Source organism: Pseudophryne corroboree, assembly GCF_028390025.1.
Source record: "Pseudophryne corroboree isolate aPseCor3 chromosome 3 unlocalized genomic scaffold, aPseCor3.hap2 SUPER_3_unloc_7, whole genome shotgun sequence".
Taxonomy (NCBI): Eukaryota; Metazoa; Chordata; class Amphibia; order Anura; family Myobatrachidae; genus Pseudophryne; species Pseudophryne corroboree.
This window is the reverse complement of record NW_026967563.1, coordinates 2,503,922-2,518,197: the sequence shown is the minus strand read 5'-3', so window position 1 is coordinate 2,518,197 and position 14,276 is coordinate 2,503,922. Positions and strand designations below refer to the sequence as shown.

At 43.9% G+C, this 14,276-nt stretch overlaps 2 protein-coding genes and 1 pseudogene across 2 annotated transcripts in view; 1 reads left to right on the top strand and 2 right to left on the bottom strand.

The window, feature by feature from the left end:
* Positions 1-2,220, bottom strand: part of LOC134984624 (oocyte zinc finger protein XlCOF22-like) — a 59,384-nt gene extending 57,164 nt beyond the window's left edge. Inside the window, exon 1 of the mRNA XM_063950169.1 lies at positions 2,154-2,220. The gene's annotated coding sequence lies outside the window, so the exon portion shown is untranslated. The remainder of the gene's footprint in view (positions 1-2,153) is intronic.
* LOC134984645 (uncharacterized) overlaps positions 1-14,276 on the top strand; it is a 475,458-nt gene that overhangs the window by 159,585 nt on the left and 301,597 nt on the right. Inside the window, exons 5-6 of the mRNA XM_063950187.1 lie at positions 10,484-10,585; positions 10,745-11,476. Coding sequence (XP_063806257.1) covers positions 10,484-10,585; positions 10,745-11,476 — 834 coding nt within the window. The remainder of the gene's footprint in view (positions 1-10,483; positions 10,586-10,744; positions 11,477-14,276) is intronic.
* Positions 3,534-3,652, bottom strand: LOC134984648 (5S ribosomal RNA; annotated as a pseudogene).

Below are 14,276 nucleotides of genomic sequence, written 5' to 3'. Positions count from 1 at the left end.
AATAATAATAAAATGACACCACAGGCTGCTCCATCTGCAAAAAAATAATAATAATAGGACACAACAGGCCGCTCCCTTCTGTATAATAATAATAATAATAATAATAATAATAATAATAATGATGACAAAACACCACAGGCTGCTGCCTCTGTATAATAATAAGTGGACACGACTAGCTACTCCTTCTTTATAATATTAATAATAGGACAACAAAGGCTACTCCTCCTGTATTATAATAATAATAATAACAACAATAACTGCACACCACAGGCTACTCCCCCTGTATAATAATAATAATAATAATAATAATGCTTCCCCTGTATAATAATAACAACAGGACACCACAGGCTGCTCCTCCTGTATAATAACAGGACACCACATGCTGCTCTGCCTGTATAATAATAATAATAATAATAATAATAATAATAATAGAACACCACAGGCTGCTTCCCCTGTATAATAATAATAATAAATAACTGAACACCACAGGTCGCTCCCTCCGTATAATAACAGGATACCACAGGCTGTTCCTCCTGTATAATAATAATAATAACAACAACAACAACAACAGGACACCATAGGCTCCTCCTCCTGTAGAGTAGGATGTCACAGGCTGCTCCTCCTGTCTATTATGACAACACAGAATGCTACCCCTGTATATTATTGCAACACAGGCTGCTCCTCCTGTATACTATGACAAGACAAAATGTTATCCCTGTATATTATGACAATACAGGCCGCTCCCCCTGTACAGCACAATGCCACAGGACACAACACCTGTAATGTCCCGTATATAGAATTACGGTAACGGTGGGATCTGTGCCACCTGTAATACGGTAACGGCGGGGTCTGCGCCTCCTGTATTACGGTAACGGCAGGGTCTGTACCACCTGTATTACGGTAATGGCGGGGTCTGCGCCACCTGTGTTACGGTAACAGTGTGGTCTTGTACCACTTGTATTACGGTAATGGCTGGGTCTTGTGCCACCTGTATTACGGTAACGACGGGGTCTGCGCCATCTGTATTATGGTAACGGTGAGGTCTGTGCCACCTGTAATACTGTAATGGCGGGATCTGCGCCACCTGTATTACGGTAACGACGGAGTCTGCGCCACTTGTATTACGGTAATGGCTGGGTCTTGCGCCACCTGTATTACGGTAACGACAGGGTCTGCGCCACCTGTATTACGAAAACGGCGGATTCTGCGCCACCTGTATTACGGTACCGGCGGGGTCTGCGCCACCTGTATTACGGTAACGGCACAGTCTGCGCCACCTGTATTACGGTAACGGCACGGTCTGCGCCACCTTCATCACGGGAACGGCGTGGTCTGCGCCACCTGTATTACGGCAGCGGCGGGGTCTTCGCCACCTGTATTACTGTAACAGCGAGCTCTGCGCCACCTGTATTACGGTAAAAGCGGGGTCTGCGCCACCTGTATTACGGTAAAAGTGGGGTCTGCGCCACCTGTATTACGGTAACGGCACAGTCTGCGCCACCTGTATTACGGTAACGGCACGGTCTGCGCCACCTTCATCACGGGAACGGCGTGGTCTGCGCCACCTGTATTACGGCAGCGGCGGGGTCTGCGCCACCTGTATTACTGTAACAGCGAGCTCTGCGCCACCTGTATTACGGTAACGGCGGGGTCTGCGCCACCTGTATTACGGTAACGGCGGGGTCTGCGCCATCTGTATTACGGTAACGGCGAGGTCTGCTCTACCTGTATTACGGTAACGGCGGGGTCTGCACCACCTGTATTACGGTAACGGCGGGGTCTGCGCCACCAGTATTACGGTAACAGCGGGGTCTGCGCCACCTGTATTACGGTAACGGCGGGGTCTGCGCCACCTGTATTACGGTAACGGCGGGGTCTGCGCCATCTGTATTACGGTAACGGCGGGGTCTGCTCTACCTGTATTACGGTAACGGCGGGGTCTGCGCCACCTGTATTACGGTAACGGCGGGGTCTGCGCCACCTGTATTACAGTAATAGGACACTAGAGTGTCAGCCACCTGTACAGGGATAATGCAGCACCAGAGGCTGCTCCAGCTGCACTATAACAAGGCACCAGAGGCTGCTCCCCCTGTAGTACAGAACCTGACACCAGAGCTGCTCAGCCTATAGAATAATAATAATAATATCATTACCTGCTGCCAGACACAGCAATGGCTGCTCTCTGCTCCTGCTGCCTTGTGGGAATGATAGAAGGTAGACGGAGCTCAGACCAGGGGAAAATGGCCGCCGCTCCTGACGTCACTACACGGCCAGGGAACCTATTGCTGCTGCCGAACTGGTCTACAGGAAAATGGCCGCCGGCCTCCTGCACTGAGGACATGTATGGTAAGAAGGATTACAGAGGGCTGGGCTGTGGGTGGTGCAGAGGAGGGGAGGGGCCAGTAACCAGGTAGCAGCCGTTGCCAATCATACACTACTTTCGGCCTGTGCGTTCCACCTTACTTCCGGACTGTGCGTTCCACATACAGGAAGTGAGTTTTCATCGACTGCTGCAGCCTCCCAGTGTCCGTGGAGATCAGGTAATGGCGTCTTACTATACAGGGGGAGCAGCCTGTGGTGTCCTGTTATTATTAATATACAGGGGGAGCAGCCTGTGGTGCCCTGTTATTATTAATATACAGGGGGAGCAGCCTGTGGTGTATTGATGTTATTATTATTCTTAGACAGGGGGTGTAGCCTGTGGTTTCCTGTTATTAATATTATACTGGAGGAGCAGCCTGTGGTGCCCTGTTATTATTATTATTATTATTATTATACAGGAGGAGCAGCCTGTGGTGTACTGTTATTATTGTTATTATACAGGGGGAGCAGCCTGTGGTGTCCTGTTATTATTTTACCGGGGCAGCAACCTGTGGTGTACAGTTGTTGTTGTTATTATACAGGGGGAGCAGCCTGTGGTGTACAGTTGTTGTTGTTATTATACAGGGGGAGCAGCCTGTAGTGTCCAGTTGTTGTTGTTGTTATTATTATTATTATTATTATAATACAGGGGGAGCAGCCTGTGGTGTCCTGTTATTATTGTTATACAGGGGGAGTAGCCTGTGGTGTCCTGTTATTATTGTTATACAGGGGGAGTAGCCTGTGGTGTCCTGTTATTATGAAACAACAAAGTATGGTCCTTCAAAGAGAACAAAGGACCAAAAAAAAAGCAACTATAAGCCTTTTCCTGGGCACACTTGAAAACTTGAAAAAATGTTTTGGAAATGATGAAATTATTAAGACATAACTTTTATTAATGTATACTTTAAGAGAAGACGAGAGCTGGCATCAATAATTAAAGAACATGGGTGTTCACGTGTACTAATGTACCTGTTATGGGCAGAATAATGATTTAAGTGATCGAAAATAAATAAAACCTCCTTCACAAAGATAAATCATACAGATCCTCTATGATCTGATTTTTATATGAGTGAGGTCACTACCTCGAGTCCGATATAATCTGATAAATGCTGTAACCTGTGACCAGGTTAATGCACTGGGCCCCAAAGTGTTTTAACTGCTGGAGAGTAAAATACCTACGGTACCTAGTATTCCCTGGTGGTTCCCCATCCAGGTACTGACCAGGCCCTGCAGTGCTTGGCTTCCAAGATCAGACGAGTTTGGGCATACTCAGTGCGGTCTGACCGTAGTTAAGTCTGTCTCCTAGGCGCACCGTTGACCGATTGTATTGGGACCCAGAATGACAATCACAGAATAAATACCAGGTTATATTTGTGCAATAAGTTGATACAATAAATTGCTAGATTGTTGCTGAGGGATCTAGTCAGTGGTGATTTGAGGCAGTAATAATGACTGTGGGGTCTTGGGGTTAGGATTCCCAAACTCAAACTCTATTGCAGTTATGCTCTCAAATAGCCCACAATAATCAAAACAATAATAAAAAAAAGTGTCTACAGTACAATTCATTCTCTGATATTGGTTTTAGTATAGTAATTACAGTTGCAGCCTCTTTCTCACCCCTTACCCAGTAATCATGCACCAAAAAAGAGATGTTATGCACAAAAAATATAAGAGTCTAAATACATTACATAACAGGAGATAATCAGCTTTCACCTGTTAGCCAAGGAAGCATATGGTGGACCTTATGGGAGAATACGGGGGAGCTGTGGTTTGGGCAAGGAGAACCCGTTTCCTTACCCAACCTGTTCAGGAGACCCTCAGACTGGTGGACAGTGCAGGAATCGAGGAGTGAGGCACCGGCGGCTGCGGTCCATGCGACCGGAAGTTCGGGCGCTGGAACCAGAAGTGACGCACGTTTTGCTCCGAGAGCTTGATCACATGATCGCCTGCTCTCGGAGTTCCCCACTGCCAGTATTTATGTAAGGGCGCAGCCTATCACTTAGTGGGAGAGGTAGGGAAAGCATCTAAGTTAGCTACATCACCTGAGGTTGAGAATAGATTTCAACAAGTTAGAACTAATTGATTAAGCAGTATATCATTAAGAGTATAATTAAATTGTTATCCAGCTAAACTGATTAAGTTTGGAGAACAGAAAATGAGGATAGTAAATCCTATATTGAAAATTAATATATATGAAATAAGAATAAAAAATACAACTTAAAAAGGAAAAAATTAATAAAATAAAAAAGGGGGAAATATGAGATAAAATAAAAAATTTTTTTGTATGGTGAGTATAAAGTGAAAAGTATCAATTACAGGGATTGCAGGTTATGAATACATGTCAGATTAGGTGTCATTTATTAGGAGCAAGATATTGTTATTTATATTAAATCCGGAGGAATTGTAGGTGTGATGTACCTACAGGGGGGGGTTTGGGAAAAAGGGGGTGGGGGGAAAGAAAGGGAAAGGTGGGGGGGGGGGGAGGGGGTTGTTAGGGGGGAGAAAAGGAGGAGGGGAAAAAGGAAAAAAGATAGATAATAAAAATTAATTACCAAAATGGATAATTAGGGGATTCTGAAAAAGTGTGGGGGGGAAAGAGTTAGATATGTAGGATGGGTAAGAGATGAAGACCTGAATCTAGTACAGTGAGCAAACCAGAAATTACAACTTTTTGCACGGAAATTATTATTAACAAAAATTTTTACAGAGAGAACAGGAACATCTGAATCCTCCTCTGACTTGGAAAATCTATCGTCACAAGAAAGGCTAGCTCTGGCGACATTGGAGGAACTTGCTGACCCTAATGAATCAATTCCCACTACACAACAAACGAGACCCTTGCTGAAGAAAAAATATATCTTTTTTCCCAAGGATTCCTTATGCCCAGAGGTTAAAGTTTTCCCGAACTTGGTTACTCGGGATCTGGACAGATTATATCTGAATAAGAAATACTGTCACCCTGCAGATAATCTGACACCGAATGAATGGAGGACGCTCCAGGAGATCAAAACCTGGACCGACGTAGTTCTGAAACCGTCGGATAAAGGAGGAAATGTTGTGATCTGGCCAACAGAATTATATCTCAAACAAGCCAAGAAACAACTGGATGACCAATCATGCTACCAGAAGAGTATTTTTGACCCTACAGAAAGGTACACTAAACTCTATATGAATATCATAAACAGGGCATATCACGAAGGCACTATAACCAAGTCAGAGCAGGACTATCTAACGGTAGATAATCCTCGAGTACCTACATTTGACCTTTTAACAAAGGTCCACAAGGATCTCCGGGACCCCCCTGGTCGGCCCATAGTCTCAGGAAACGGCGGCCTACTAGAAAGAGCCTGCACATTTTTGGACACACATCTTAGGGACTACGTTTTGGAACTCCCATCATATACCAGTGATACAACTGATATCCTCAGAAAGAAAAGTGATATACATTTGGAAGAAACACATCTGCTCATGAGCCTTGATGTTGAGGCGTTATATACAAGCATCAAACATGACCTTGGCATCCAAGCGGTAGAATACTTTCTGAGAATGCGGGGAATGGATGATTTTCACCAATTTCTGTTACAACTTCTTCAATGTGTATTAAACAAGAACTATTTCACTACCAACAACCTCTTCTACACCCAGGTAAGAGGAACAGCGATGGGGGCAGCTTGTGCCCCGATGTACGCCAACCTCTTCCTGGGCTGGTGGGAGAGGGAGTTTGTATTTTCGTCTGATCTTGGAAGCCAAGCACTGCAGGGCCTGGTCAGTACCTGGATGGGGAACCACCAGGGAATACTAGGTACCGTAGGTATTTTACTCTCCAGCAGTTAAAACACTTTGGGACCCAGTGCATTAACCTGGTCACAGGTTACAGCATTTATCAGATTTCAGGTACACTACCGATTTTCCGGGAAATCCTCGGTTCCAGTGCCGTGCCGGATTATCGATTTTGCCGGATTAACGGTGGAAACTAATTTTTCACCTTCAGAACATTTCTAAAGCAATAAATAGTAAAATATATGCTACAGTATATTAATTAATGAATAAACACAATAGTGTATGCAAAACTGTTTATAAGCAAAACAGGTATCAGGCTCAGGCTGTGTGTTCGGCCCATGTGGACGCCATAACAGCCCCACTGATGCTTGCTGTGTCACCTGCAGTGTCCGTGGAAGCTGTTCCCACTGACTCTTGCGCGCATTGCGTGTTACGCCCATGCACAGAAAATGTTCCAGATTAAAGGATGTCCCTAACCCCCTTCAATCCGGACAAATCAAAATTGTCCGGATTAAAAGAGGTTCCGGATCATCGGTTGCCGTAAAATCGGTGGTGTACCTGTATATCGGACTCGAGGTAGTGACCTCACTCATATAAAAATCCGATCATAGAGGATCTGTATGATTTATCTTTGTGGATGAGGTTTTATTTATTTTAGATCACTTAAATCATTATTCTGCCCATAACAGGTACATTAGTACATGTGAACACCCATGTTCTTTAATTATTGATGCCAGCTCTCGTCTTCTCTTAAAGTATACATTAATAAAAGTTATGTCTTAATAATTTCATCATTTCCCAATTTTTTTTTCAAGTTTTCAAGTGTGCCCAGGAAAAGGCTTATAGTTGCTTTTTTTGGTCCTTTGTTCTCTTTAAAGGACCATACTTTGTTGTTTCATAGTTGTCATAACTATCTTCCGGGAGCACCACCAACCGTTTGCTGAATGTATCATTCTAGTAGGCTTTCATGTTGGTTTAACGATAATACTTCTAATTCTTTGTAAAATAATTGTTATATTCTGTGCAGATTTATTTCTTTTTGTGTCCTGTTATTAAACAGGGGAAGCAGCCTGTGGTGTCCTGTTATTTTATTACAATTATTATTATTATTATTATTATTATTATTATTATTATAATACAGGAGGAGCATTCTGTGGTGTCCTGATATTATTATTATACAGGAGGAGCAGCCAGTGGTGTCCTGTTGTTATTATTATTATTATTATTATTATTATTATTATACAAGGGGAGCAATCTGTGGTGTCCTGTTATTTTATTATTATTGTTATTATTATTATTATTATTATTATACAGGAGGAGCATTCTGTGGTGTCCTGTTATTATTATTATACAGGAGGAGCAGCCAGTGGTGTCCTGTTATTATTATTATTATTATTATTATTATTATTATACAGGGGGAGCAACCTGTGGTGTCCTGTTGTTGTTATTATTATACAGGGGGAGCAGCCTGTAGTGTCCTGTTGTTGTTGTTATTATTATTCAGGGGGAGTAGCTTTTGGTGTCCTATTATTATTATTATTATTATTATTATTATTATTATTATTATACAGGGAAACAGCCTGTGGTGTCCTATTGTTGTTATTATTATTATTTTACAGGGGAAGCAGCCTGTGGTGTCTTGTTGTTATTATTATTATACAGGGGAAGCAGCCTGTGGTGTCTTGTTGTTGTTATTTTTATACAGAGGGAGCAGCCTGTGGTGTCTTGTTGTTGTTGTTGTTGTTGTTGTTGTTGTTATTGTTATTATTATTATACAGGGGGAACAGTCTCTGGTGTTCTGTTATTATTATTATTATTCAGGGGGAGCAGCCTTTGGTGTCCTGTTATTATTATAATACATGAGTATCAGCCTTTGGTGTCCTGTTATTATTATAATACAAGAGGAGCAGCCTGTGGAATCCAGTCATTATTATTATTATACAGGAGGGGCAGCCTGTGGAACCCAGTTATTAATATTATTATTATTATTATTATTATTATTATACAGAGGGAGCAGTAGCATTTGGTGTCCTGTAATTATTATTATTATACAGGAGAAGCCGCTTGTGGTTTCCTGTTATTATTATACAGGGTAAGTAGCCTGTGGTGTCCTGTTATTATTATTATTATTGTACGGGAGGAGCAATCTGTGGTGTCCTGTTAATAAAGACATGTTATTATTTTTATACTGAGGTGCAGCCTTTAGTGTCGTTATTATTATTATTATTATTATTATTATTATTATTATTATTATTATATGTAATTGTGGGGATTGAAAATATTGCTTAAATTCTGGGATATATTAAAGCAGAGACCATAATATCCCTGGCATGTGTAACAGAAGATAATTGGAGCAGTATGAAGCAAATGTATATCACACACCTTGGAATGTCACAGTGATATCACTTATACCTATAGTAATAATACAGGAACTTGACTGGGGAGGTGATGAGATATGGGAGTTTTACAGTGACATCACTTATATCTATATTAATAATACAGGGACTTGACTGGGAAGGTGATGAGATCTGGGAGTGTCACAGTGACATCACTTATATCTATAGTAATAAGACAGGGACAGGACTGGGGAGGTGAGAGGGTCTGGGATCGTCACTCTAACGTTTTATATACATATATATATATATATATATATATAATACAGGGACATGACTGGGGAGGTGAGGGTATCTGGGAGCATCACAGTGACATCAATTATATCTATAGTAATACAGGGACATGACTGGGTAGGTGAGGGAGTCTGGTAGTGTCACTTTGACATCACTTATATCTATAGTATTAATACAGAGACATGAATGGGGAGGTGAGGGGATCTGGGAATGTCACAGTGACATCACTTATATCAATAGTAATAATACAGGGACATGACTGGGGAGGTGAGGGGGACCAGGTAGTGTCACAGTGACATCACTTATACCTATAGAAATAATACAGGGACATGACTGGGGAGGTGAGGGGATCTGGTAGCATAACAGTGACATCACATATCTATAGTAATAATACAGGGACATGACTGGGGAGGTGAGCTGGTCTAAGAGCATGATAGTGACATCACTTATATCTATAATAATATGACATGACTGGGGAGGTGCACGTATCTGGGAGTTTCACAGTGACGTTACTTATATCTATAGGAATAATACAGGGACATGACCGGGGAGGTGTGGGTATCTGGGAGTTTTTACAGAGATATTGATGTCTTCTCCATTTCGCAGGGTTACACAGTAGTGAAGAAGACATTCTGTAAGTATGAGACACCCAGCAGCCGTCCTCCTGTGTCAGGAGGACTAAGCAGGACATAGAGCCCCATCACAGTGCCTCCACCTCACTCACTGAATCATGAGAGACACAATGACTAGAAGATCCTGGAACTCACCAACAAGATCATTCAGCTGCTGACTGGAGAGGTGACTGCTGGGAATGGAGAATTATACAGTAACTCCAGGGGACGTGTCTGGGTGATGACTGGAGAGGTGACTGCCGGGAATGGGACATTATACAGTAACACCGGGGGGGTGTCTGGGTGATGACTGGAGAGGTGACTGCTGGGAATGGGGCATTATACAGTAACTCCAGGGGACGTGTCTGGGTGATGACTGGAGAGGTGACTGCCGGGAATGGGACATTATACGGTAACACCAGGGTATGTGTCTGGGTGATGACTGGAGATGTGACTGCTGGGAATGGGGCATTATACAGAAACACCGGGGGACGTGTCTGGGTGATGACTGGAGAGGTGACTGCTGGGAATGGGACATTATACAGTAACACCAGGGGATGTGTCTGGGTGATGACTGGAGAGATGACTGCTGGGAATGGGACATTATACAGTAACACCAGGGGATGTGTCTGGGTGATGACAGGAGAGGTGACGGCTGGGAATGGGACATTATACAGTAACACCAGGGGATGTGTCTGGGTGATGACTGGAGAGGTGACTGCTGGGAATGAGGCATTATACAGTAACACCGGGGGATGTGTCTGGGTGATGACTGGAGAGGTGACTGCTGGGAATGGGACATTATACAGTAACACCAGGGGGACGTGTCTGGGTGATGACTGTATCACTGTGTGTGTGTCAGGTGCCTATAAGGTGTCAGGATGTCACTGTCTATGTCTTCATGCAGGAGGGGGAGTATATGGAAGAACACAGGGGTCTATACAAGGACGTGATGATGGAGAATCACTGGCCCCTCACATCACTCGGTAAGAGGAGACTGTCCTGTATTGTACAGGGGAGAGCAGGTATGGGGGCTCCTATATACGCACATCACCTGATAATCACATATATACACTGTACTCAGTCACTGTGTGTCTCCTACAGATGGACCCAGTAACAGAGATACCCCAGAGAGATGTCCCCGTCCTCTGTATTCCCAGGATTGTACAGAGGAGAATCACAGGATCCCACAGGAGGATCAGGTAGGTGGGATTTAGGGTCTCCCCAATATACCAAAGTGACTATCACTATATGATCTGTAGAGGAGCTGTGTGTCTTATACACTGATATTATACTGTTTCACCTCAGTCTAGTCTGACTGTATGCAAATGTCATTATAATGTTTTTTTTTTTTTTTTTAGGTAGAACGTCTGTCTGATATTAAAATAGAAGCTATAGAGGGAGAAGAAGAGACGTATGTGACTGATATAAAGGTAGAAGATATAGAGGGAGAAGAAGAGACGTATGTGACTGATATAAAGGAAGAAGATATAGAGGGAGAAGAAGAGACGTATGTGACTGATATAAAGGCAGAAGATACAGAGGGAGAAGAAGAGACGTATGTGACTGATATAAAGGCAGAAGATATAGAGGGAGAAGAAGAGACGTATGTGACTGATATGAAGGCAGAAGATACAGAGAGAGAAGAAGAGACGTATGTGACTGATATAAAGGCAGAAGATGTAGAGGGAGAAGAAGAGACGTATGTGACTGATATAAAGGCAGAAGATGTAGAGGGAGAAGAAGAGACGTATGTGACTGATATAAAAGCAGCAGATATAGAGGGAGAAGAAGAGACGTATGTGACTGATATAAAGGCAGAAGATGTAGAGGGAGAAGAAGAGACGTATGTGACTGATATAAAGGCAGAAGATGTAGAGGGAGAAGAAGAGACGTATGTGACTGATATAAAGGCAGCAGATATAGAGGGAGAAGAAGAGACGTATGTGACTGATATAAAGGTAGAAGATACAGAGGGAGAAGAACAGACGTATGTGACTGATATGAAGGCAGAAGATATAGAGGGAGAAGAAGAGACGTATGTGAGGGGTGATCAGCAGTGTAAGGAGGAGGAAATCCCTACAGATATCAGCACAGGTGAGTAATAAACACTTATTACAGAAAAGAGTCACATATTCTCCTTGCTCAGTCACTACAAGAATCTCTTATCCTACACCCTCCTCTGTCAGTACAAACTAATGAGGAATATGTATTTTCCCAGTGGGGAAGTCAGAAGCCATCAGCCCCTATTATACTCCTGCTCTCCACCTCACATCATGTCACTGTGTGTTACCAGCCATAGATCTGACCAGTCTCCGGCCCACACTCTCTGGTGTATCTCATACATCAGGAACCATCAGCCCCTATTATACTCCTCCTCACATCATGTCACTGTGTGTTACCAGCCCAAAGATCTGACCAGTCTCCTCCCCACACTCTCTGGTGTATCTCATACATCAGGAGTCATCAGCCCCTATTATACTCCTGCTCTCCCCCTCACATCATGTCACTGACCAGCCCAGAGATCTGACCAGTCTCCTCCCCACACTCTCTGGTGTATCTCATACTTCAGAAGCCATCAGCCCCTATTATACTCCTGCTCTCCCCCTCACATCATGTCACTGTGTGTTACCAGCCCAGATATCTGACCAGTATCCTCCCACACTCTCTGGTGTATCTCATACATCAGGAGACATCAGCCCCTATTATACTCCTGCTCTCCCCCTCACATCATGTCACTGTGTGTTACCAGCCCAGAGATCTGACCATTCTCCTCCCCACACTCTCTGGTGTATCTCATACATCAGGAACCATCAGCCCCTATTATACTCCTGCTCTCCCCTCACATCATGTCACTGTGTGTCACCAGCAGCCATACTGTGTGCTAGCAGTACATCTGTCTATGGTATTACATGCCCTGAGAGTGTCACTATTGGCACACGCCGGTCTGTATATAAACCACTTTTCTCTTACGTTCTAGAGGATGCTGGGGTCCATATTAGTACCATGGGGCATAGACGGGCCCACCAGGAGCCACCGGCACTCCAAGAGTCCAACAGTGTGGACTGGCTCCTCACACCAGGACCCCCCCTCCAGACCCAGTTTAGAAAATGTGCCCGGAGGAGCTGGTCACAGCTAGGGGAGCTCTACTGAGCTTCTTTAGTAAAAAAATTTAAGAGTTTGTTTTATTACAGGGAGGCTGCTGGCAACATCCTCCCTGCATCGAGGGACTGATTGGGGGAGCAGTGTCCGCCCTGCGGGGTCTGAGCCACTATCTCCGCTGACTGGACACTGAGATCCAGAGGGGATAGATCGCTGCCAGCCGCAGGGGAACGCTCACCCCAGCAGCATGCCGCCAACCCCTTGCAGAGCTGAAGAGTCATCGGCCCCTGGCAAGCGTGGACCCGATGTGAAGATGGCGGCAACAGGGTAGGGAGCGTAGTGGCTCCCTTCAAGATCTCCGGTTCACGACGGTACTCGGAGTACAGTGGGGAGGGGGGGACGAGTCTTCTCACAACAGCGCGGCTGCAAAGGGGGGGAGAGAGTATGTTTACATGGAAAGGCAAGGCTGCAGGGGTTGTGGTATAATTACATTGGCTTTTAAGCCTATATTAACAGGGTTGCTTTTTAATGCAGTTGGTTACAGGTTGTAGACTTTAATGTGTGTTATAACCTGACATGTGATCATTAGTGTAAGCATGGCATGGGGGCCATTTTAACCATGCTTCCTGTTCAATCCTGTTTCTCTTTCAGTTTGGAAGATACTGTCCTACAACACTACTCCACCGGAGGCGCAGGGGTGTTAGTGGAAATTTGTGATCAGATTTCATATAATACTGGCCGTGTGCACTGCACTTGCCCAGATATATATATATATATATATATATATATATATATATAGACACACCTTAGTACTATTTTACTGAGTCGTGCAAGTTGTCTGTCTTTGTATATTGTATTGTCTGCATAATGAGTAAGGCACCAGCAAAAACTAAAAAGTAGTTTCACTGCAATGTCTGTAAGAGTGTGTTACCGGATGGGTCTACCACATGTACAGTATGTTTTGTGATTTCAGCTACGAATACGATTTCCGCTCCGGTTTCAAAGCCGGTTTCATTTCCGAACCCTCCATGGGCTATGCTAACAGATGTCATGGCTGGGTTGCAATCAGAATTGCCCGCCGCTCGACAAGTGCAGAAAGCGGCAAGATCTGAGTCTAGGGTGAGACTGCCAGAACTACCGGAGGGGTCTCAGCCTTGCCAAAGGTCCAAGTCCATTTTGGATAGAAGGGAAAAATGTAATTTGTCTTATGATTTACCAGTTTCTGCTATGTTGCATTCTGATGATTCTATGCCTGACCTCACTGCGCAAGATGACGGTGAGGAGGGCGAGGTGGACCAGCAGTCAGATACTGAAGATTTTGACAGCCCAGATATTGATAATCTCATCAGAGCGGTACGTCAGTCTCTGAAGTTTACAGAAACTGAGGAGCCTCTGACAAATGAAGAAGTCATCTTTACTAAACGACAGAGATCTCCAATGTGTTTTCCTGTTTCAGAATCTCTTAATAAGATGGTTAAACAGGGTTTTCTACACCTCGCAGATTTAAGTCCAGTTACCCGTTTCCAGAGTCTGTGACATCTACATGGGAGAATTCGCCATTGGTGGATTCGTCTGTGTCAAAAGTTACGAAGAAATTAACCATACCAGTACCAACTGCTACTACGCTTAAAGACCCTTCAGACCGTGAAATAGAAGCTATGCTAAAATCCATGTATATAGCAGCAGGAGTGTTGCTTAGACCTGGGTTGGTTGGCATTTGGGTAACTAAGGCGCTAATGGTATGGATAACAGAACTCGAGTTTGCCTTACATGACGATCACCTTATACTTCTCGC